Source organism: Dryas octopetala, chromosome 5 (genome assembly GCF_963921425.1).
Source record: "Dryas octopetala chromosome 5, drDryOcto1.1, whole genome shotgun sequence".
In the NCBI taxonomy this organism is placed as follows: domain Eukaryota; kingdom Viridiplantae; phylum Streptophyta; class Magnoliopsida; order Rosales; family Rosaceae; genus Dryas; species Dryas octopetala.
In genome coordinates this window covers 20,273,000-20,296,246 of record NC_141370.1, presented here as the reverse complement: position 1 = coordinate 20,296,246, position 23,247 = coordinate 20,273,000, and the positions used below count along the sequence as shown (strand labels likewise).

The 23,247-nt window shown below is 36.4% G+C and overlaps 5 protein-coding genes across 10 annotated transcripts; 3 read left to right on the top strand and 2 right to left on the bottom strand.

Annotated features, from left to right (window-relative positions):
• Nucleotides 1–1,099: 1,099 nt before the first annotated feature.
• AIM1 (Enoyl-CoA hydratase/isomerase family) lies at nt 1,100–6,924 on the bottom strand. The gene is made up of 18 exons (XM_086243580.1): nt 6,706–6,924; nt 6,532–6,603; nt 6,246–6,308; nt 6,098–6,154; nt 5,946–6,013; nt 5,742–5,823; nt 5,600–5,655; nt 5,068–5,370; nt 4,777–4,863; nt 4,171–4,345; nt 3,630–3,751; nt 3,217–3,380; nt 2,754–3,008; nt 2,511–2,632; nt 2,284–2,405; nt 1,986–2,134; nt 1,453–1,591; nt 1,100–1,301 (listed from the first exon to the last, which is right to left on the bottom strand). The coding sequence occupies exons 1-18, from the start codon at nt 6,797–6,799 to the stop codon at nt 1,257–1,259; spliced, it is 2,175 nt and encodes a 724-aa protein (XP_086099706.1). The 5' UTR covers nt 6,800–6,924; the 3' UTR covers nt 1,100–1,256.
• Nucleotides 6,925–8,850: 1,926 nt separating this feature from the next.
• Nucleotides 8,851–10,711, top strand: LOC147285511 (uncharacterized). Its single transcript, XM_086245201.1, has 3 exons — nt 8,851–9,092; nt 9,207–9,322; nt 10,309–10,711. The coding sequence occupies exons 1-3, from the start codon at nt 8,938–8,940 to the stop codon at nt 10,326–10,328; spliced, it is 291 nt and encodes a 96-aa protein (XP_086101327.1). The 5' UTR covers nt 8,851–8,937; the 3' UTR covers nt 10,329–10,711.
• A 783-nt stretch (nt 10,712–11,494) lies between these two features.
• On the top strand, nt 11,495–15,334 carry LOC147285510 (proteinaceous RNase P 1, chloroplastic/mitochondrial-like). The gene is made up of 7 exons (XM_086244183.1): nt 11,495–13,357; nt 13,441–13,530; nt 13,622–13,803; nt 13,959–14,079; nt 14,289–14,357; nt 14,508–14,637; nt 14,974–15,334. The coding sequence occupies exons 1-7, from the start codon at nt 11,498–11,500 to the stop codon at nt 15,207–15,209; spliced, it is 2,688 nt and encodes an 895-aa protein (XP_086100309.1). The 5' UTR covers nt 11,495–11,497; the 3' UTR covers nt 15,210–15,334.
• Nucleotides 15,335–15,868: 534 nt separating this feature from the next.
• Nucleotides 15,869–19,966, top strand: LOC147285509 (putative protein ABIL5). 5 transcript variants are annotated; one of them, XR_015122291.1, is made up of 12 exons: nt 15,869–16,436; nt 16,535–16,617; nt 17,194–17,341; nt 17,435–17,534; nt 17,691–17,727; nt 18,069–18,193; nt 18,297–18,358; nt 18,488–18,610; nt 18,698–18,774; nt 19,333–19,386; nt 19,522–19,636; nt 19,834–19,916. XR_015122291.1 is itself a non-coding variant. In XM_086243642.1 (9 exons), exons 1-8 carry the CDS (start codon nt 16,341–16,343, stop codon nt 18,575–18,577), a joined length of 741 nt encoding a protein of 246 aa, XP_086099768.1. In that variant the 5' UTR covers nt 15,869–16,340; the 3' UTR covers nt 18,578–18,610; nt 19,834–19,966. The 5 variants fall into 5 exon arrangements, 2 of the variants coding, with proteins under 2 accessions (XP_086099768.1, XP_086099767.1); XR_015122292.1 differs by lacking the exons at nt 19,333–19,386; nt 19,522–19,636 and having other exon boundaries at nt 19,834–19,947; XR_015122290.1 differs by lacking the exons at nt 19,333–19,386; nt 19,522–19,636 and having other exon boundaries at nt 18,488–18,774; nt 19,834–19,947.
• Nucleotides 18,975–21,711, bottom strand: LOC147285508 (rop guanine nucleotide exchange factor 9-like). 2 transcript variants are annotated; one of them, XM_086243640.1, is made up of 8 exons: nt 21,496–21,711; nt 21,378–21,414; nt 21,081–21,197; nt 20,837–20,982; nt 20,604–20,678; nt 20,230–20,505; nt 19,799–20,119; nt 18,975–19,693 (listed from the first exon to the last, which is right to left on the bottom strand). In XM_086243640.1, exons 1-8 carry the CDS (start codon nt 21,709–21,711, stop codon nt 19,247–19,249), a joined length of 1,635 nt encoding a protein of 544 aa, XP_086099766.1. In that variant the 3' UTR covers nt 18,975–19,246. The 2 variants fall into 2 exon arrangements, with proteins under 2 accessions (XP_086099766.1, XP_086099765.1); XM_086243639.1 differs by having other exon boundaries at nt 21,378–21,711.
• Between the last annotated feature and the right edge of the window lie 1,536 nt (nt 21,712–23,247).

Below are 23,247 nucleotides of genomic sequence, written 5' to 3'. Positions count from 1 at the left end.
GTTCAATTTATAAATAACATATTAAAGATCATTTATGTAAAAAATAAAATCAATTGGAAATCATTTAGTTATATAACTGTTGCTAATTAAATAGAAAAAATAGATGGTTTTCAATTAAAGAGTGATTTTTTTACCAAACCGTTGATTTTTTCTATTTAATTGACAACAGTTATATAACAAAACGATTTCCGATTGATTTGATTTTTTGCAGCGATGATCTTTAATATGTTATCTAAAAATTGAATGGTTCTGATTATGTGCCGACATTGCCGAAATCATAATTTGGGGAGGTGGGGTGACCTTGAGGTACCTCCAAGGGGTGACCCAAGTATTGTTCTTAACTTTGTACACTTTTCCGGTGTAAAGTTTACATTGTCACTGAACCATCTATTCCGTAACAAGTGTCATTCTGTCATTTATGGGTTTATTCTTCACGGAGGGCCTTACAATTTCTATAAAGCCTAAATCATTAGGGAAAAAGTTTTGATTGCGCAAGAAAGAGGACGAAGAGATTTCATGCCAATAGCAGCTTTAGGTTTAGCTCTGATTAATCACATCTATCCAGCTACACATGCTCATGTTAGGCCAATGTAGAGGTTTTCAGCGGTGCAAACTGCAAAGGATAAGGTTTAAATCATTTTACCCAAAAAAAAAAAGGATAAAGTTTAAAAACGTTTATTTCTCTCTTAAAGTCAACAGACACCGTTTACGTCAAACTAGAATTGATTTACGAAGAGAAATAACTCCTCACATGAGCAAAATATTGCTCTTTATATTTCAAGTTAGTTTAATAAACAAAAAATTCCAAGTTAGTTGAGTAGGTCACAGTCGCACGATATCTGAGTTAGGAACTTAGGATGCCGGAAGCCTAAGAAAGGGTTAGTACGCAAAATTCCCTCTTTTACATAATACTTCAAAGTTCGAAGTTCCACACACATTCAATGCCTTTCCATTTCAGTTATTAGTTAGAAACCTCTTTTTTTTTTAAAAAAAAAAAATTCTGGGCCTGAGGTTGGATATAAATTAAATTATATTCACTGGCCTCTCGGGTCCATCTGCCTAAATTTGGCATAATTAGTTCATTCACAAAAGAGAGAAGAAAACAAAAGGAGACGACTTACTTTTTATATTTTGGAAACCAACTGCTTATGAATCCCCTTCAGAGTTACTTTCAATATTACAGAATGCAGTAACTAAATTTTTATTTTCCTGAATAGTAAAAAGGCTCGAGGACAGGCTGGAACTAGGATTTTCGCTTACAGGCGTGCCCTTGAAGATGGGGATGACGAAGAGGGTGCACTCTGCAGGACAAGAAAAGAATGTCACATTATTTACATAAAATCTCGAAGTTAGTTCATAGTTTTGTGGATGAGAGAGAAAAACTTTAATTCATCAAAATCCCAATAAAGGGGAAAAAAATTCAAGAATGAAGGTAAGCATTAGTGTTCTCACCAGCGGCAAGCCTTTGTTTGCTCTCTCTTCCAAATACCTTGATGGTTTGAAAAAATCACCATATACTCCTGACCATTTCTTCAGACTAGTGTATATATGCTTGGGCCCAACCAAATCTGCCCAAAAGACAATACCACCCCTGCCACAGAACAATCAAACACAGTGAAATAAGCAAATGTGACAACTAACATCATTACTGCCAACCAAAGGAAAAGCATATCCCCCATACTTCAGTTACACAGAACACACTGACTTAAACAACCATACACAATTGCAACCAGCTTTTAATACAAAATGGAGAGGGTCAGTCAAGTCCTGACAGTCCGAACTACTTGTCTTTACACTTAAGGCATGTCCGGATGCCTTCCATGGCAAAGTCAAAATTACACAAGACAATACCCTCACAATTTGGCAGGCAGATCAAAGCACTACAAAGCTTAAAGATAGAATTGCAGAAATCTGCTTGAACTAAACCAGAATAAACAAACAAACAAACAAAGTTCAAGAAGATTAATGGTCAAAATAGCACTCACCGGTAAGACGGGAAACTCATCCCAAGAACAGATGCAATGTCAAGGTCTGATGCCCGAACAACTATTCCTTCATCTAGAATACGACATGCCTCATTCACCACAGGAAAGAGTATCATCTCCAAAATTTCTTGGTCAGTAACAGATATAGGCTGCAAGCCATAGTCCAGCAAACACGATGAGTATGATTGTCACATAAAGCGTGCATAATTAAAAGCAACTACATCAAGATAAGGTAGTTCCAATTAAAATACTATTTTGGGTAGATGTGCGTCAATTATCCAATGTAATGCAAGAGTACCTTCCCACCAGGCATAATATTGGTAATTCGTCTAGACTCCTCAATAATTGGTAGCACAGAAAGATCAGGTTTTGGCCTGGTTCCCTTTTCAAAAATATAATATCCTTTTCCATTGTTTTTACCTGAAATGCCAAAAGTAAAGCGTTCATAATACCTCCCACCCGTTGCGCCTCCCCCCCAACCCCGCAAAAAAAAGAAAGATTAATATAATTGGTGAAGTACTATACCATTTCGTCCATTTTTTATCAAGATCTCAACCAATGGAGATTGAAATGTGCGGTCAGGGAAAGCATTAGCAAATTCTTTTCCGACTGCAACGGCTAGTCCATAGCCTGCCAAGTCCTGAAGCCTGCAAGTCAAGAACGCTAAGGAAAAAATGATCCTTGAAAATGGTAAACACATGATTTGCTACATGAAAATGTAAAAGAAAACACAAAAAGGCTAGGTATAGAGAAAGGGAAGAAAGTTACTGAAATGGGCCCATAGGGAGGCCAAAATTGCTGATGATCCTATCAATTCTGAACACATCCACACCTGAATGGACCAATATATGTGCACCTTGCGCATAGGGAAAGAATGCTCGATTGACTGCAAAGCCTGTGCAGTTACCAACCACAACAGGAACTTTCTTTATTACTTTTCCAACCGTCAAAAGATCAAGAATTACTTGTGCTGAAGTTCTGTCTGTCCGTACTATTTCAAGAAGAGGCATCACATGAGCAGGACTGTCCATCAAAGGGTCATGTCAGATAAAGTATAAAGTATAAAGCGTTCTACAAGAAGCGTCAATGCAATTAAAGAAATGACAACAATAAATTGGTTTTGACGGAGTAAGAAATTTCTAAAGGATATTGTTTCTCTGAGTGGCAAAGAAGTGTGTTTCTTTTAGTGAAAAAGATGCATGTATTTGGGAAGAAAAATGCATCAAATAACCTGAAAAAATGTGCCCCCACAATGCGATCTCGAGAGCTTGTCTTTTCTCCAACTATATTGAGGTCAATAGTGGATGTGTTTGTAGCCAAAATGCAGTGAGAAGGGCAAAGTTTCTCGATTTCACTAAAAATTTTTTGTTTGAGAGGAATACTCTCAATCACAGCCTGCAAAATTCGAATAACTGTATCAGATAACTTTTTATTAGAAATTGGAAAGATAAAATGCAGATGTTACAATTTCATTAAAACACAAAATATTAAGTGCACAGTAGATGTTCAGGCCAAAAAAGTGGACGATACAGATGAACACAAGAAATCATGTCTGAAGAAATGAAGGCTGTTTCCTTTCCCAAAAAAAAAAAAAAACTTAAATTTGGCAGTTTAAAATTCCAAGTTATACTATAAAAGTGCTACCTCTATGACCATATCCACATCTTTGAAGTCAGAGTAGTCCAAAGCACCTTTAAGCAATGAGAGAGCTTTGTCTGCCTTATCCTGTGTCAGCTTCCTTCTAGTTACTAAGCCTTTAACATTTGCTGTCACAACAAAAAACATTGACAAAGTACTTACAATTTACAGGTTCAGAATTTCATCAATTAACACACAAAAGACATGCCTTTGTATTGTATCAATTATTTTGAAACCAGTGTAGCAGGCAATCTACTACAAAAACTCAACATGGACTATAACCAATTAATTAACTATTCATTATCTAATGCTTAATTAATAGTCAAATTATAGACTAAATCCATAAATCAGCATATTATTACCTAGATCCCTGATATTTTATTAACATATTGCACATATTAGGATATTACTATTACTATTAACTTGACAACAATTACCTTTCACAATATTCATTGCTCACCTACAGCCAAAATTTCCAGGGTAAAAATAATAGGAAATTATGCCAGAAAATGGTAAAAATCAAGAATTTCTGCAACCAGGTAACCACCTTCTATCATTTTCATTCCCTTCTGAAGATATTCAGAGTTTATTTCCTTGAGAACAACATAAATATTGCTCAGAAGAAGTGAGGTAGCTATGCCAGAACCCATCAGACCTCCCCCAATAACAGCAACTTTCTTTATTTGCCTTGGTTTGAGCCCAACATCAGTAACATTGGGCACCTGCATAAGTAACAATTTAGAAGACACAATGAGAATGAAAAAAGGCTAAAATGTATACTTGCAACAGAAGATAACCAATCACCCTTCAGTAATATTGAAAGGATTATTAGAGACAATGAACAAAGCATCCGTTACAATTGATAAAAAGTAACAAAGCACAATGCCTTAAGGATGAATGGCAGAAAATACGATTTACAAAGCCAAACCCAAATATTTGGGTTAAGTGTAGGGCAAATTGAGTTACCACAGGACCAATCACAGCAAACAGAAGAACCAAAAACAGATGAAGCAGATGAAGGTCCAAGTCATGATATGAAAACCGTGCTACTAATGTCAAGTATAGAACTCAGCTATCTACTAATTTATACACTATTGGAAAGGAAGGGGGGAGGATCCCCCCCGTAAAGAAGTTGCTTGCATCATAATTGTACCTTTGATGTTGCACGTTGGGCAAAAAAGATATGGACAAGAGCTCTTGAAGTGTCTGAAAGAGCTAACTCCTTAAAAACTTTAGCCTCCTGCAACAACAATTTATTTTTTCAAGAACATATGTGCACAGCGGGCATGCCAGATGTTTTCAACATAGTTAGTAAAGGATGCCGAAAAACCAAGTCTACTTATATTTGAATCATGAAAAACACTGTATTAACAACCATAACATACTAGAACTTCAGAAAAGATGATCACACATGTATAACCAAAGTCAATTACACCAACATTACCTTTAGAACTCCACTATACCCTCCATGAATAATGCCTTCCTCAATCACATCAAGGCATGCCTGGTGCTGAGGCATATTGGGAGCAGTCTTCCTGGCTTGTTGTCTGGCTACTTTCAGTACCTCGCGTGCCTCAGACAGGGAACCAATCTTGTCTGTCCTGTGAAGAGATCGCACCCATGGTTTGCGCCTCTCTGCAATGTCCAAAGCCCATAATCGAGATACTTTCAGCAACTCTTGAGAAGATACAATAGCATCAATAAGACCGAGCTTCTTCCCTTCCTCAGACATGATTGGCTTGGATAACTGAAAAGTACCATAAGCTTCACTAAATTGCAAGAAGAAACTAAAATGCACAATTATTTTTAAGTAAGCTTTTTAAGTATTAAGCTCTAATGAATATGAATATACTAAATTGACCATACTGTTTAATCGATATGGAAGATTTGAGAATAAAGTTAGTAATGAGCTCAAAACTCAGAAATTGAAAAAAAAAAAAAAAAAAAAAAAAAAAAGGACCAGAGTTGCCATTTACCAGCATCATTTCAACTGCCTTGGGAAGCCCTACAAGCCTTGGAAGACGTTGTGTGCCTTACAGAGCAATAGTATTTTCACATTTCAGTCAACACTAAAACACAGCGTGCATATGTACAGTTTGTGTAGCCTGAAAGTTATACCTCCAAATCCTGGAATAACTCCAAGTGTCAATTCTGGCAGGCCAAGTTGAGTCCTTGGAGCAGCAATGCGTGCATGGCACCCCTGCATGAGATTTACTAATAAGACATAATTGCATAAACACTCTGACAACATATTTATTTGCCAAATTTCTTTTTTTTTTTTTTTAATAAATAAAATGGTGTGCTTAACAATGGGACACAAACCAATGCCAACTCCAAGCCACCTCCGAGTGCAAGCCCTTCCACAGCAGCAACCACAGGCTTTTTTGAATCTATTTTACAGACAAACAGTATGAATAAAGTTGTCAATTAGTGTGGCAAAAATGGAGCCTGGTAGTTAATGCTGGGTTAAGTACCTTCAACTTTGTTGACCATAAAGTCAACAGATACATCGGGTATCAGCGAAACGTCCCCTGCCACGCCACAAATATAATGGTGAATTCTCAGACATCCATCAGTTAACTTAATAGTAAGCAGAAAACACTATAATTCATTCAATCATACCAGTCTTGTGAACCTTCTCGAAAACATTGATATCAAAACCAGCAGAAAACCTTCCTCCGTTGCCTTCATTCACGAGGAAAATAATCAATCAAAATGTATAATTAAATTACAAACATCCAGAAATAAAAAGCAAGACAAAATTCAACACTCAAAATTTTACAAAATTGTATTCTATAATTAAAAAGCTAGCCACACACAACTAGACGAATTGAATCAAACATTACCAAAGCACCAAACAAAACGACATAGTCATACAATTCGATCAACGATAGCAAAGCTTAATTACCAGTTAGAACAATAGCCTTCACATCATCTCTCTTCGCGGCCTCGTCGAACCTCTCCTTCAATCCCTCTATAACTGCAGCATCACATAAAAAATAAAAAATAAAAACAAATGAAATCATCGGCGAATATTGTTAAAGAAGGAATGAAACTAGCTTGATTGAACTAGCTGAATTACTCGCTATGGCAAAGGCGTTGACAGGGGGATTGAATATGGTGATGACAGCAACGCCGTCGTTTCCGACCTCCAAGGTGACCTTAACATGCGCCATGGATTCAAGAACCAAAGACCTAGGGTTTCGTGAAGAAGATAAGGAAATTTACAGAGGGAGAAAGCAAATAATGACGAACACGACGAGTGACGACTGCGAGATCTGAGTGATGGGTGTTTGCTTTATATCATTGTAGCTCGATGTGCTGGGACCATGTGAGTGTGAAATTGACACAGGGAATGGTGGTCGTACCATTGCGATTAATTTTTGTATTCCACGTGGTGTGATGTAATTGAGAAGGGAAGGATCTGCTGCTGTTCAAGAGGATTGAGGCATGTAAAGTCTTTAATTTGATTGGCTACGTTTGGCAGTGAAGTCAAAGTCAGTGTCGGTAGTTGTTACCAACCTTCTTTGCCTCTTTGGTCATGTTTTCCACCCGCGGAAGTTTGTAGAGAATGTGCAAGGAAACGACATCATCGACCCCCTTTTTTTATTTTTATTGTTGCAAGACCAAAGATTATAGATATAATTAATTAATTGAAAACACTTAAATTATGTCCATCCCACATTCCCACTGATTAAAAAAAAAAAAAATCATACTAGCATGCAATGTACATTATAAGAGTTGGAGAATTCGAATTTAAGAAATCTTCTAATATTGAGAGAGATATACCACTAATTTTGGTGATAAATGATAATAGCTAGTTAGTTAGTTAAGCCACTCTTTTAAACAAAATGGATCTTCCACTATGATGCACAAGCTACTTGGTTGCCTTATCTTGGTCTAAATTTGAGAGTAACTTGAGAGAAACAGTGCAATAACTCATCGTTTGTTCAAAAATAATGTTTTCAAAATTAGGATCATCCTCTGCTTTCCTAAATGCAAATGTCACAACTTCTGCATCATCTTCAGTCTCACCATTTGTACATCCTGCATCAATTACTATTATCATGGATTCCACATCTTTTAGACTATAATATGGGAGGAATGCTATTCACCTTCTCTAATCTATTTTATTCATCGACCTTCTACTTTTTAATTTTCATTTTACAATTTAATTCATGATCGGAACTGTTCATTATTTAGATCTAACTATAAAGATCATTTTTGCAAAAAATTAATCAAATCATAAATCATTTGGTTATGTAACTGTGATGAAATTAAAAAAGGGTTTATGTAACAATTTAATTAACCGTTTATTTATTTGATAACGATTACTTGACCAAACGATTTATGATTTAGTTGATTTTTTACAGAGATGATTTTTAAATAATTATCTAAAAAACGAACGGTTTCGATCATGAAAATACAATATAAAATGAGAATAATAAAAGAAAAAGTTGGTAGAAAAGGTGGATTGTAGAAAATGGATAACATTCCTCATATTATAGACCCTAAATTTGACGATTTAAAGCTACCAGAAGCTCCCCACTTTCATTTTTGAATATACAATCCATAACCCTACTATGGAGCTAAGGCATGAGAATTGAGACTGTAGCGGGCCAATTTATGAGTCTACTCACTACTTTTTAATGAAGAGCAAATAAATTAGAGTAGAAGCAACAAGATAGAAGGAGAATGAAAGATTAAAATGATAAGAAATATGAGTTCAATGAAGGACAAACTCAGTATTTGTACCATTGTTAGAATAAGTGTAGCCAATTGTATATTTATGTTGTTGACAAAGATAAAGGACTATACAATTAAAGTGATTGTATATGCTCAAAATTTATTTAAGGACATTGTATTTGATGAGAGAATGCGTATACTAAATATAAACTTAAATTTTAAAAATGTATAAAGAGTATAAAGAATATAAATTCTCACATTCACACTTAAATCATTTACACTCCGATCAGATATTATTCTATATTAGAATTATGAATAACAATCTTATACAAAAAAACTTGTTCTGAGATATTATACTGAAATCCTTTATGATGAAAAATTTATTGTGTAGAATTTACATAAAGGATCTGTCCAACAAAATGTGGTTTGGTGAATGGTCATTTCAATTATTTATTTTTTCGGTCGAAAAAAAAAATTGAAGTGTTGATCAAAATACAACAAGGCCGACGTCGTTTTAGTTCGAGTCACGACTCACGCACCAATAAACCTCTCCGTCATCGAACGCAGAGCGACCCAAACCTCCCAAGCCCAAAGATAGTAGTGGCAGCTTCAAGCTCGAAGCCCCCCAATGGCGTCGAAGGTTTGCTCTAGGTTATCGTCCCAATTACAAACTTTCACGCGCACGCTCTCCAAGGTGTCGCTCACATCCGAACTCTCACCGCTCAAATCGAGCCTTCACTCCCAGGCCTCCGCCCCTGTTCGGCGCATCTCTCGCATTTCCAGGTTATTAGTTCCTCTACTTCCAATTTCCGATTCTCATTTTCTTACGCCCCCGTTTGGCTCCCGAGAAAGAGTAGGAAAATTTTGAACCTCGGTGGGGACTTTTTTCTTTGTTAGGTTACCAGTGGAGTTGAGCAGCGTGGGATCAATGCCATTACACAGCGCGGTGGCTTCAGCACGATTAATATCGAGCCTGTCCATCGATTCTCAGAGTTGGGGATTAGTTCCTCAAGGTGAGCCTTTTACTTTAGTGGACGCTTCACTCACTTGATGGTTGCAAAACAATTGCATATGATAATGATGTTAACGAGAAAATGCTCGCCATCTGCTTGTTTATTTGACAATGTAATCTACTAATTAAGGGTCGGTGTTTGACTCTTTGGAATGTGGTAGCAATCTAAAAAACTTAAATGGTTTCATGCTATATTGTTTTTGAACCTGGGATAAAATAAGCTCTCAGTTGCATTGATTTAATGATTGTTCAAGTGTAATATAATTTTGAATTACTCTGTAATAAAGTCACATAACAAACTTAAACATTCTATCCAAAACATTTCAAGTTTTCTTGTTTTCGCAGCTTGGCCAGCACGGCAGCATTGGGATTTTGTACTTTGATTAAAATTCTTTTATCTTTTTTATTCAGTTTTAGTTATCTGGGTTCTCTGATTTGATTGTATACATGTCTTTTGCACTATGTATGGATTGACTTTCTGTTGGCTGCCTTTTAGTTCTTGCTTCTCAGTGAGCCTTGTGTTAAGTTTTATCCAAACTATGATTTTTTTTTTTTCTTTCAGGAGAGAAATTTTCATAGAAAAATACATTTTTTGAAGAAATCCTTACAAGTTTTTGTCTACAAGTAGTTTATAAAAAAAAGAAAAAAGAAAAAAAACCAAAACAGAAGAATCCTTTTTTAAGTAAAGGAATGGATTGCACATCAATTGGAACTGGCATGCCATTCTCATTGTTCTTACAACTTAAACTATACATACACATTACCCACCCAACACACTCTACCGGACTGCGAATTAACAATGAATTCTTGGCAATCATTTGTGTATGCCTATATATTTCAATCAAAATATATAGTTGATAATTAGGGCACAAGGAAGTTTTGCTAATTGTTAGTTGGATTTTATATCTGTCTTGATTTAATCATGTTCAGCCATGTTCATGTGATATCAAGTATGTACTCTAATACTTCCTTTTTCACATATTTCAGGAATTTCAATGCCTTTATGACCGTCTCTCTGTGTACCAAGTTGTCTTGCAGAGATTTTGTTTGATGGCAATGTAGGGCTCATGTTGGCAATTTTCTTTTATGATGACTTCAGTGACAGATCATGTTGAACAGTTTATCTGGTACCAATGTCTGTTGATTTTCATCCTTTTGTTTAAAGGCCTTCCTCAGGGAGGCTGAATGTGTTTTGTTTAACCATGATTTGGGACTTTGAGGTTTTACGAAAGATGCCCAATAATTTGTACTTAGTTTGCTCTCTTTCTATTGGCTATCAGTTACTTATCAAATTACAAAGTTATACATGACACTATGACATTGTAAGGTAATTCAAGTTCCATTGTTGGACAAAGTTTCCTATTTATAGGACCCTTATTGCAGTCGGTTACTATTGGCATAATCATTGAGAGGGTTGAGTGACATGGTAACCCATTCTGTGTGCATGGGAAGAGGAGATTATGAATAAAGGTTGTGCACATGCGAGAATTAGGGGTAAGAAAAGAGACGGTGTCTTGGGGTTTTCTTTGCCTTTTTCTGTTTTTGGTTTTGTTTTGGATGATGAGGATAGTGTGTTGGTTGATAGAGAAAAGACTAAAGTTAAAAAGAGAATCTACTGGAGACAAAGTAGTGTACAATGATCATATATTAGACATTTCATATGTGCCTACTGCCTAGCAAAATGAGGATGACCTTTTTGGTGCATTTCCATCAACCTAGAATCCTGAACAAAGAGGAAAAATGAAATTTGATCTAAGAGGATTTTTTTAATTTTTTTCAGCCTAATTACTCATTTGGATCAGTTATTTTTGGTTGAGTAGAGTTAGAGATTCTAAATTTGTAGATCAAATTTAGGTCCCAAATAATGTAGCATATTTGAATCCAAATTCGGTACACAAATTTAGAATTTCTAACATTACTGTTTTGGGTTATAGCGCTGGATTAAGAAGTAATAAAATGGGCTTGTTTTCTACAAACTAGTAACTAGTGAAATTATAGATGATGTATAAATTTTTGAAATTGGTACGCAAAAATCTTGGTTATTATTAGAGGTCAATTAGAGGCTATCTTCGGACACTCCAAATTTAAATATCAAGGGCAACTTTGTAATTTCAAGTTACACACGTTATATTTGATCCATATCGGCACTAGAGGAGCGCTCTTCCAACGGCCACACATGGCCTCCTTTACCTCCAACGCACTGCAGCAAAAGTACCACCTCCTCTCCATCACCCTCTGTAACTGTAAGTACCCATCACCTCTCAATGTTTTTAAATTCCATTGTCCATCTCAGCTTTTCGCTTTCTCACCTCCCAAACACACACTTGAACTTTATCCACTACCAGTAGTTAAACAGAACATTACCCGAATACGTGCAAAGTCGTCTACTACATATCATGAACCATACACAAAAGCCACTAATTCAGGAACTGGTACTGAGAATTCTTCCTCGAGGTCCACGGATGAAAGGGTTGGCAAAAAGTCTGTGAAGAACCATGTCAGTTCAGTAGTGGAGAAAAAGGCTGAGAATAGGTTCAGTAAAGATAAAAATACGAGGAAAAATGTCGGTTTTAGAAAAAGGAGGGAGGGTAATGGTCCTAATGCGCATTCTTCTATGAGGTTTAAAGGTGAGCATAGAGTAAAATCTTCAGAAAATAGAGGCGGGTTGGTGGTGAATGAGGAAACAAGCAAGAAAGGTAGTGATAATCAGGCGGGAGACGAGAAAAAGGGGAAAGGGTCTAAGAGAAATAAGGTAATTGACTATGACTTGCCAGAAGTTCAGATGAGAGTTGGATTGGATATGTGCTCAAAGAGAGGGGATGTCATGGGTGCAATTAAATTCTATGATGTGGCTCAAAGGGAAGGAATTAAGTTGGAGCAGTACCACTATACTGTACTGTTGTATCTCTGTTCTTCTGCGGCTGTTGGTGTTGTTCATCCTGCTAAGAGTGGGTCTGGTAGTCGAACTTTGGATATCTTGGATTCATCTGCTGAAGAAAGCAGAGCGGACTCCTTGGAATTGGGTAAATGTAGAGACTTGGATAGTGGGAATGGGGATGGTAGGGGAGTTTTGGACAATGGGCAACTGGTACATACCAGTAAAAATAATGGGACTGCTGAAAAAATAGAGTTGAATGCAAGTAACAGGTTTGATGATCTAGATGATACTTCCAATGAAAAAGAGAACTTAGCATGGTTTTCTAATGGGTTTGTGAAGCGAAATTCTCGGCTCTTAGATGGACTGAAATATCCTACAAAAGGTGGAGATGATTCTTCAAATCTAAAAGATGGAAGCACGAAACAAGAAGATGATAAAATTCGGGTTAGTGAGGATGTGAAGAAGTATGCACTCCAAAGGGGATTTGAGATCTATGAGAAGATGTGTTTGGATAATGTCCCAATGAATGAAGCAGCATTGACATCTGTGGCTAGAATGGCAATGTCAATGGGTGATGGAGACATGGCATTTGATATGGTGAAGAAAATGAAGTCATTGGGAATAAATCCTAGACTGCGTTCCTATGGTCCTGCATTATCTGCTTTCTGTAATAGTGGAGATATTAATAAAGCATTTTCTGTTGAGAAACACATGTTGGAGCATGGCGTCTATCCAGAGGAGCCTGAACTAGAGGCCCTCTTAAGAGTGAGTGTGGGAGTTGGTAAAGGCGACAAGGTGTATTATATGATGCACAAACTAAGAACAAGTGTAAGGAGGGTCTCACCCTCTACTGCAGATCTAATTGTAAAGTGGTTTCATAGCAAAGAAGCTTCAAGAGTTGGGAAAACAAAATGGGATCAAAGATTGATAAGGGAGGCAATTGAGAATGGAGGTGGGGGTTGGCATGGGCAGGGCTGGTTGGGAAAAGGGAAGTGGTCCGTATTACATACAACTATTGGAGCTGACGGCTTGTGCAAGTGCTGTGGGAAAAAATTGGCTACAATTGACCTTGATCCCATAGAAACAGAAAATTTTGCAGAATCAGTTGCATCTATAGCTATACAGAGAGAAAAAAATTCAAGCTTTCAGAAATTTCAAGTACGAAAGTCCCCAACAATGCTTATAAATTTTATCTTGTGTTTGAGTTTTGACTTAGGGAAGAACAAAATTTTATTGTGCAGAAATGGCTCAATTATTATGGACCTTTTGAAGCAGTGGTGGATGGAGCTAATGTAGGTCTTTTCAGCCAGAAGAAATTCATTCCATCCAAGGCAAGTTGCGTGATGCTTAAGCATATAAGACACAGATCAACTTTATGTTCTTATTAGTGATTGCTATAAACTTTCATGGCGTTTTATTTAGGTCAATGCTGTTGTTAATGGAATACGCCAAAAGCTTCCTTCAAAGAGATGGCCACTCATTATTCTGCATAATAGGCGTATCAATGGTCACAAAATGGATGAGCGGATAAATAGGGCATTGATTGAGAAGTGGCAAAATGCTGATGCTCTCTATGCAACGCCGACGGGGTCAAATGATGATTGGTGAGTAATATAATATTGGAACATAACATAATTATGCTTGCATAGTTTGAATATGATTTTTACATTAACTTTTTTGATTTAGTATCTAATTTCATTTTAATCATTTATATAATGCATATGCATTTAAAGTGCCATGGTATTAACCTGTGCTTCAGGTACTGGTTGTATGCAGCTATAAAGTTCAAGTGCTTACTTGTGACAAATGATGAGATGAGAGACCATATCTTCCAACTTCTTGGAAATGATTTCTTCCCCAGATGGAAAGAAAGGCATCAAGTGAGTGAGGCTCTTAAGGAGCTAATAGTTTTAAATGCCTTTGTTGGTTCTAATGTTAAATTTGACAATGATAATAAAACTTATCTATGCTGTACTAGATTACTAGGTCCAATGAGTTATATACTTTTTGCAACCAATGACACTTGGTTTTCTGTATAATTTCTGATCTATTCCTCTCTAACTAGTTATCTATCCTTTTCTAATGTCAGGTGCATTTCAGTTTTTCCGATGGTGGTCCAGTTTTTCACATGCCTCCTCCTTGTTCTGTTGTAATTCAGGTAAAAAAAATCAATTTCTGGCATGTCCATGCCATGTAAATTAACTGAATTTTGATGAGAAGACTGTCTATCTGTACATGTTCCTGTATCTGTATCTTTTGAAGTTGACACAACAGTAATATAGATGCACCTGGTGAAATATGTTATCAGGAATCAGAGGAAGGGCACTGGCATATTCCAGTTGTATCAGAACATGATTATGAAGCAGAAAGAACATGGTTATGCATTATGCGAGCTAAATCACGCGTGGCAAGGGAGGTTTCTGCAACCAGACCTGAAGGTAATTTCTAAGTGTATAATCCATTCATGGATTTCTTTCCAAATATTTGGGCAGGCAAACATGAAGTGGTTCATGTTAAAATTCTGAAAGTCTTAAAATGAGTGTACCTGATTCTAGAGTGTTATTCGTAAGATCTGAAATGATTATACTTGTTGGACTAAGCATTGAATCCCAAAAGTTTAAACACATCGCTAAACGTATTATGAAGCTTGATTTGCCTTCCTCACTTTCTCAACCAACTATCTATGAATTGTGTTATCCATATCAGTTTGTTCATTACAGTGCAATCACTTTAATTTGTATTTATAAATATACTGAATTCATTTGTATGGCTAGATGCACAACCTCTTCGCCATAACAAGGGATCTGCAAGGTCAGCTACCCGAACTGCCATTGAGTCGCAACCATTGAATTATGGCAATCACAAATATACTAAACACCAACCTCAGGCAATTTTCAAGAATCTCAAAGATATTATATCAGGGTCCATGATCTCGGACCATCATTCCATTGTACCAGAAATTCAGACTGCAGAGAAAATTAGTGGATGTATCATTGATTTTCAAATATAAAGTTTATGGCCATCTTGTTGAGGACCTACATTGAGGCAATAGGGTAATGAGCTCCCAACTGAAGGGTTTTTTTTTGTATAGTTGGCAGCTGATTTCCTAGTTGAATACAAGGTTTCCATTGCAGATATGAGAGAACACTTTTTGTAGCCTACAGCTTTTCTTCTTCTCCTTTTGCACGCGTGTCTAGGGTGGGTGTGGTTGGCTAATAAGGTGGTCCTCATAGGGACCATTTTTCTACCTTCTGTATAATCTTTCAATGGCATTTATGCTATCCCTTTGAGTATAGTTGCAACTTTTAGTGAAAAATGATGGGTACATGATCTATGATTGAAAATATAACTTAATTTTTGATAATCTGGTCTTATGAGAAAATAATGAATGCTTTCATATACTCATTTCATATTTATCAAAAAAAAAGTGTCCTTTGATTTAAAGAGAAACAATTAAGAAGGCAAATCATTTTGTTGGAAAGTTGACCAATTATAAATCCATAATTGATCTATGATTCTGGGCTTATGAATTTTGAATTGATTAGCCTTAAATCATGTCAATTTTTTTATTAAGCCTTAAATTATGTAATTAAGATCGAGAAGAATAAAACAACTAAGAAAAAGGTTTTTTGGACACATTTTGTCATAATCCCAGTTAAAGAATATTTACATGGCTGATGGCTTTCATTCCTCGGAAATCAAATAATGCAGTCCCTAAAATTTTTTAATGATAAAGCACTTGATTGACTGATTGAGTATTCAGTGGCTGACAACACCTTTTTAACTTTTCTTATAAACTGAAATCCAGAAAAGTAACGAACACAAAATCACGGGCTGCAACTCTGTTTTTGTCATCTTCCTTATTCTTGAACATGGTGATTGAATTGTGATAAATTGATCATGGCTTGGAGAATCTCCCTTTAATGTGTTTTGTTTTGTTTTCTCACAGAGTATATATATATATATATACATATCACGAGAGCCTACAGTCACCGACCTCACTCTGTCTCTCTCTCTCTTGCTCAAAACAAAAGAAGTCCCACCTCGCTCATCACCCACAACAAGTTCAAAAAGAAGGGAGATAAGGAGAGAGAGAGAGAGAGAGAGAGAGAGAGAGAGAGAGCTCATCTTACACAGAAACATGGAGGAGGAGATGCAGAACTCTAAACCTTGTTCAGGGCAAGAGTCAGAACCCGAGTCTAACAAGGACATTTTAAACTTTGATAAGTCTCTCCGGGTACGTATTTCCAAACACCCCATGCATGTTTTTCATTTGTTTGTATGATTTTCTCTCTTATTAAGGTTTCAAACTATTTTTGTGATCTGTGGTTAAAGGAACTGAGAGACTTGCGCTCTCAACTTCATTATGCAGCTGACTACTGCGAATCAACATTCTTGGCTGCCAAAGAAAAGAACGTGTGAGTCTTCTTAACAAAACTAAATGCCAGCACTAGCACACCATTTTGTTTTTTAATGGCACCATTATGCTTACTTGCTATGTTCTAAGGGTCTATACACAGCTTGAAATTTTTTGTGAAGTAACGATTTTTTTGTTTTTATTAGACTTTTAACCCATTTTTTTTTTTCCCAAGGACTGCTTGAAGGGGGTTCAAACAATCCTCGAAGGTAGTTCGAACACCACTTGAAGGGAGTTTAAGCACTACTCAAGAGTTCGAGTACTACTTGAGGGGTTATATTTTTAAAAATTCTAAAACAAAGACTAAATGTTTTAAAGGGTCCAAATTTTGGCTAGTTTTTCAATTAGCCCTCTCCTTCTCCAGTGGCTCCTTTTACCAAAAGATATCAAAGACCTCCCTTCTGATAATCCCATTTTTGAAATTTCAAGTTCAGCATTACACAAGCGTATTGCCTAGGCGATTAATCTATTAGGTCTTCACCTAATGACATTTTTTGGCCTCATCGCATGAACTAGAATTAATTAGCCTAAAGTGGAACCAGGTGACTGATGAGCAATGGTTACATTTAATTTGCAGGGTGATGGATAACACCAAGGAGTACGTATGCAGAGCTGTGGTTACTGTTGTTGATCATCTCGGATGCGTTTCTGCCAACCTAAATAGCCTCATTTCTGAGACCAACGAATTCTCAGAGGCTGAGCTTCGAATCAATTGCCTCAAACAAGTTATTATCATCATAATCTAGCTGGTATTAATAGATTGGTTATCATGCACTTGCATCAATTACTAATCACTGAACTTGCTTTGTATTTGATAGAGACTTCTCTTATGTGAACAATACACCCACAAGCTTGCTCTGACTAAAGTCCGATGGAGTGAGACTCTGCCAAGGCATAGTGCACGTTTTTTATCTGCACGTAATTATTCCATACCATTTCATTGTTCTCTTCACTAGGATTAAAATTCTGTTACTTTCAGCCAAAGAAAAAAAAAAGAGAGAGAGGATAAAATGTTGCTAAGATAGGGTGCAGAATCCTTTTTCCTCGCTTACTAATTCTTTGTTTTGTGATCAGCCATCAGAGATGCTGAGAAATTAAATGAAGATTTAAGGTAAGATATATCATCTTTATAATCTCAAAACACATATTTTGAGAATATTTCATATTTGGCTGCAAAATAGTTTGCATTCACAGAGAAGATTTAAAACCCAATAACATATGCATGAACATTTAAAAGCTAGCACAGTTGATATCAACAAAAGTTTGAAAACCTTTACAGTCATTACAATGTGGATTTTGTACATGAAACTCACATATACAAAGTATATCCTTGATTGGAAGCATACTTCCAACAATGACTTAAATAATTTCATTAAGGAAAATAGATGACTATTGGTACGTTCTGGCTTTTGGGATTACTTCCTTTTAATTTGATGAATTTGATCCATGCAGGGATTCTGGAAACTCGGCCTCTCATAAAATCATTGACAGAGACAGAGAGGTCGCAATGCCACTTTTCTTGTACACGCACTCTCACAAACCGTCTTTGTCCATGGTGGAAAACAATTCAGCTTTAGGTAACATGTGCTCTCTCCCACAAACCAGGAATTTAAACTACTATAGTTTTAGCATATATAATGCACCATTGCCAATTGTTAACATGGATTTGATGTACTGCAGTGCCTGTTCATGATGGCATGTCAATCCTGTCTAGAGGTCTGAATCCTACATTTAATTTCCAGGTGAGTTGTTGACACACACACACACACACACACACACACACACACACACACACATATACATGACATTTGCTATAATTACTTCATCTGATGTCCTTCCTTTATAGCATGTATTCTTGTGTTGTATTGCAGGAAACTCGGAAGAATGGGCGCAATAGAAAATCTGTGCATGGTGGTAATGACATCTTGTCACTCATTAGGCGAGCTAAACGAGCAATATGATTAGAGGTTCCATGCACTTCAAGCAGGGTTGATGTTAGTGCTTCTCTGGACAGATTTTTCCAAGCTTCTTTTTTTATCAAACTATATAATTAACCAGTTTAATTATATGCATATTCACAGGACTGGTTCAAAATGGTGGTAGCTAGATGTAGTGGCTAGGACTGATTCTTATGGTTATGTAAATAACATTAATCAAGGTATTAATGGTTGATGTTTATGGTTTTCTAAAGCACCAGTATAGATATGCTTAGAGTCTGCTAAGCTGAAAGCATGTATTTGTCTATGCATAGTTTTAAAGAAAAACCTTCATTAGACAAGCAGTCTAGTTGAGAATTAAGAAGGGCAAACTCATGAAAACCCAAGAATGAAAGAAGACCATAGAGCCTTTGAGAAAAACTATAATGAATGCTATTGCTGTTCCTAAAAGCCAGCAGAGTCTGGAAGCACATCTCAAATGCATCAAAAGTTCAAAACCCACTACATAATTAAACACTCAAGACTTCACTATCCACAATATAAGGAAGGAAGCACACACTACATAGAAATACTAACAAGTAGTATCCTAGTAAGTATCTGTCTTTCTCTATGTCTATCTGCCCCTCTGATCTCCTTGTCCTTGTCTCTATCTTCAATTTTTCTCTTTCTCTTTGTCTCATTAACTTTCTACTATCAATGGCGAGCTGTTGGACTTCTTAGACCACTCAACTTCTCAAGCTTCTCTAAATAGGAAAACCTCTTGGTGTTGACATTTGCAGGTTTTCTCATAAGCTTATCACTTTCTTCTTTACATATGCTCTCCTTAGTGCTCGGTGAGTTATCTTTCTGCCCCTCATTCTCATCCAGATCTGCATTCCAACCCATGAACTCAAATAGTGTCTTTGAAGTTGGTGTCTCTGTAGAATTCAATGTTTCCATATCTTCCCTATCGTATGGGGAATTCACAGATTCTGTCAATGGTGATGCTGAATCCATTGAAAACCTCCTGTTTGATCTGTCCGGACACAGCTTTTGAGTTTGAGAATCAGCATAAAGGACATCTTCAATCATAGACATGACATTGTAAGCCAAGCTCTCTATGACTCTGGAATAGCTCTCTAGAATAGCATAGCCTACATCCTGTGTATGCATAAATAAAAGAAACATAGTTTTTAGATTCTGAAAAAGATGACAAACATATGATAAGATCAAAATGTTTTTTTCCATATTAATTGTAGTTCTTACCTTATTGTATTGAATTTTACTTATGTCAAGTGCAGATTGTGGAATTCCTGGGAACTTCTGTTTCAGTATGAGTAAGACGGTCTCTACTCTCTCTTCAAAGAGTTCCCTCTTCTCAAAGCTCACAACTGAACTCCAGGAAGACTTTCCATCCTTATGGTTCATCTTCCTCTTCCAAATCACAATAGAGGCCTCAATCCTGTCTTTGAGGTCAAGCACTTTGTGCTCTGTGGACAAGTCCGTGGATGAAAGGAATTCTAGAGGATCAAAGTAGTCTACTGTTATGCTCTTATACATTGAATCACCCAGGCTAGCTCTACCATTCTGTCAAAACAAAACAAATTAAGTCAATTAATCAAAACCGAATTAAGTTTCAAAATTTTTTGCTAGGAGTTGATCCATGAGACTAAAGAGAGTCGTATGTCTTATAATACCTTGGGAAGGGATTCAATGTAGTTTTCAGGTACCTCCATTTCTGATAGTACTTGAGCATTAATTGCCATTGCTGCTTTTAGAACTTGGTTCACAGATTCCTTTTGATTTTGCAGCCATTTTCGACAGTCATCCGATAGCCCTTCTGGGGGAACTTTAACAGTGGGTAACCACCATTTTTCATCATTTCTCTGGGCGTTGTTACTTTTTTCAGATTCTTGGGCATCTCTTTTCACATACCAGAACTCACTTGGGTTTGCAAAGCTATCCAGTTGGGCCTGCTTATCATAAATGATTAGCAAAAGGTGTATAGTTCTGCATGTGAAACATATTCTCTAAATTAAACAGGAAGTAGCTAGGGAATGAAAGTATTTACAACGAGCATGGCATCAAGCTTGCGTAGGGCAGGAACGTTCATGTGCAGATCCTTTCTTTGCCGAGTCACCATTATCTATCAAATCAGGAAAAAGGGATTTAGAATCCTACTTTATAGGTGAAGTGAGTCTTGTAGAAAATAGCATGGACAATCAGAGAAAGGTAGAGAGAGAGAGAGAGAGAGAGAGAGAGAGAGAGAGAGAGAGAGAGAGAGAGAGAGAGAGCTATCATGACCTCCATGCTTGTTCCATTCATTTGTGTTGGGACAAATTCAACAATGAGATCGGTCACAGACAAAAGCCAGCCAATTTCTTTTCCCCACCTCACTTTCCTGTCTGGAGACATAGGCTCTAGTTTTCTTTGTTCTCCAAAAATAGAGGCTACATTGTGATAGAAACAAGGAGAAGCAATTAATTAGAGAAAATAGTAATGCATTTTTTAAGACATATATACTCTAGAAATAAGGAACATCAGATACCTGCTAGATTGGTTATGGCATTTGATAAAGCCAAAGCTGAAGAGACACCCTTCCCACCACCTGACATATCTTCCCCCAAAAGCAGCTTAGCAAACCTTTCCTTCATCATTTCCATATCTGAGAAACAAATACACAAACAAATTAATTTCATAGAAATTATTTAAATCATGATCCCTATCCTCTTCTCTCTCATTCAACAAGTAGCTATGCTCTAGCATTGTGACAAGAAATAGCATATCATTTTGAGATATAGTCAGATTGATTAAATGATATTGAAATTAATCATGAAGATTTTACCTGAAGGTTTCTTGCATTTTGGACTTATTACCCTTTCCTCTTGATCCTCATCTAAGCCAGCTGAACTTGGAGTACCCTTTTGATCATGATTATTTGCCCATATTCCTCCTTGTGGCACCAAGGGGCAGCTATCAGCTTCTGCAGTAGTGGTAGTAGTAGTCTTGGAGGGGGGACTTTTTAATTGATCGTTTTCTTGCTCGTGACCATTCTGCCCGGCATTATTCTCAAAGATCAAGCTCTGAAGATGTCTTGCCCCAGGAATATCAAACATTTTTCTCAAGTGGAAAGATTTAGTCTTCTGCATGCTGTGTTGGGAAGCAAAAGCTCGGACCATTGTGACTCGGAGCTTTTCCTAGCTTGTCTCTAAGTCACAAGCACAACAAATTAAACAAATTGGAAGAAATTTATGATCAACAAGTAGTTGTGCGCGGATTTAATTAATTCTTCGCCTTCCTCTAGTTTCTTGCAAAACAAGCAATCAAACAAGCAACTAAACAACAACAATGAATGTTGTTGTCTCGAAACACTAACAGAGAGAGGATAGAAGGATTGTAACTGAAAATGACAATGGTTGTTTGGATTTGCAAAGTGGATGAATCGGGTGAGAAAAAAAGAATGAAGAAGAAGAAGAAGAAGCAAAGGGTGCTTAGTGCAGTTTTCTGTTTCTGCAGCTAAGGGAACGTGGGATGCATATACGTGTAGGCAGTAACTTTCTTCCTTAATGAATGGTGGGGGAGGTCAATGCTTTCAAATAAACACGGAAAAGACACACAACTTTTAACCAACTCTTCTCCTCTTATTCTTATCCGATCGATGTCCAAAATTCCAAATGAGTCAAACTTTCTAAGACACTTGGCCTCGTGGCCTAATGACCTACAGAACTTGTCCTTTTAATTGTGTTCTATAGGATGTAACTAATACGGTAAAAACACGCTTTACCGTTAACAATAAACAACCGTGCTTTTATTTGACTATTTTTGACATGCAACAAATTCTAAGTTATAGCTTGCTTGGTATAAAAAATATTTTATGTGGCTTTATATATAACTTTTCTCTAACAACATATATATAGAATCCACTTTTATACGATGAAATACACAATATTTGTTGTGAGAAAAAAGTCGTATAAACATTTTTTTGCCTTGTGTGCCATCCTATGCAGTAAAACTTACTAATATTGACTTCTAAGTGATACTTTTTCTTTATAATATTATGTTTATATTTAAAATTACATTATATCGAACTTCAAACCTTTATACAATTATCAGCCAAATCTACAAAGACAACCAATAAACAAAGTAACATTTTAATGAAAACTAAATATATAAGCAAGGATGATGATAATCTAATTACTCAAAAAGTTATTAGCATGATGGTCGGCTTTTATCTTCTTTTTAATTTCATTGTTTTAAGAATAATGTTATACTTACCACATTTCTTATACCACATTCTTATACCATCACACGTGTCATTACTTTATTGGACATAGTTTTTCTTTTTCTTTTTGGGTTTTTATTTTTATTTTTTAGTATCCAATGTATGAATGCCATGTAAGTTGCCACATAAGGTGGTATGAAATTATGGTATAAAAATGTGGTATATCTAGCACTACTGTTGTTTTAATTAAGACATCATGCTTAATTCATGGCTTCTTAATTATTCATTAATTGGCTGTGCACTACTGCTTGCACACAGAATATTATACGTGCGTGAAAATTGTGAGAGAGTTGCCGACTTCAAATTTCAATTCCTTCATTTGAAATTGAGTGACCGACGTGATGCTCACAACTATTTTCCAGGTCAATTAAGTAACAGCTTCACCACAAAAAACAACTGGCATCCGACTTAGAAATTAGAATAATGGAGTATT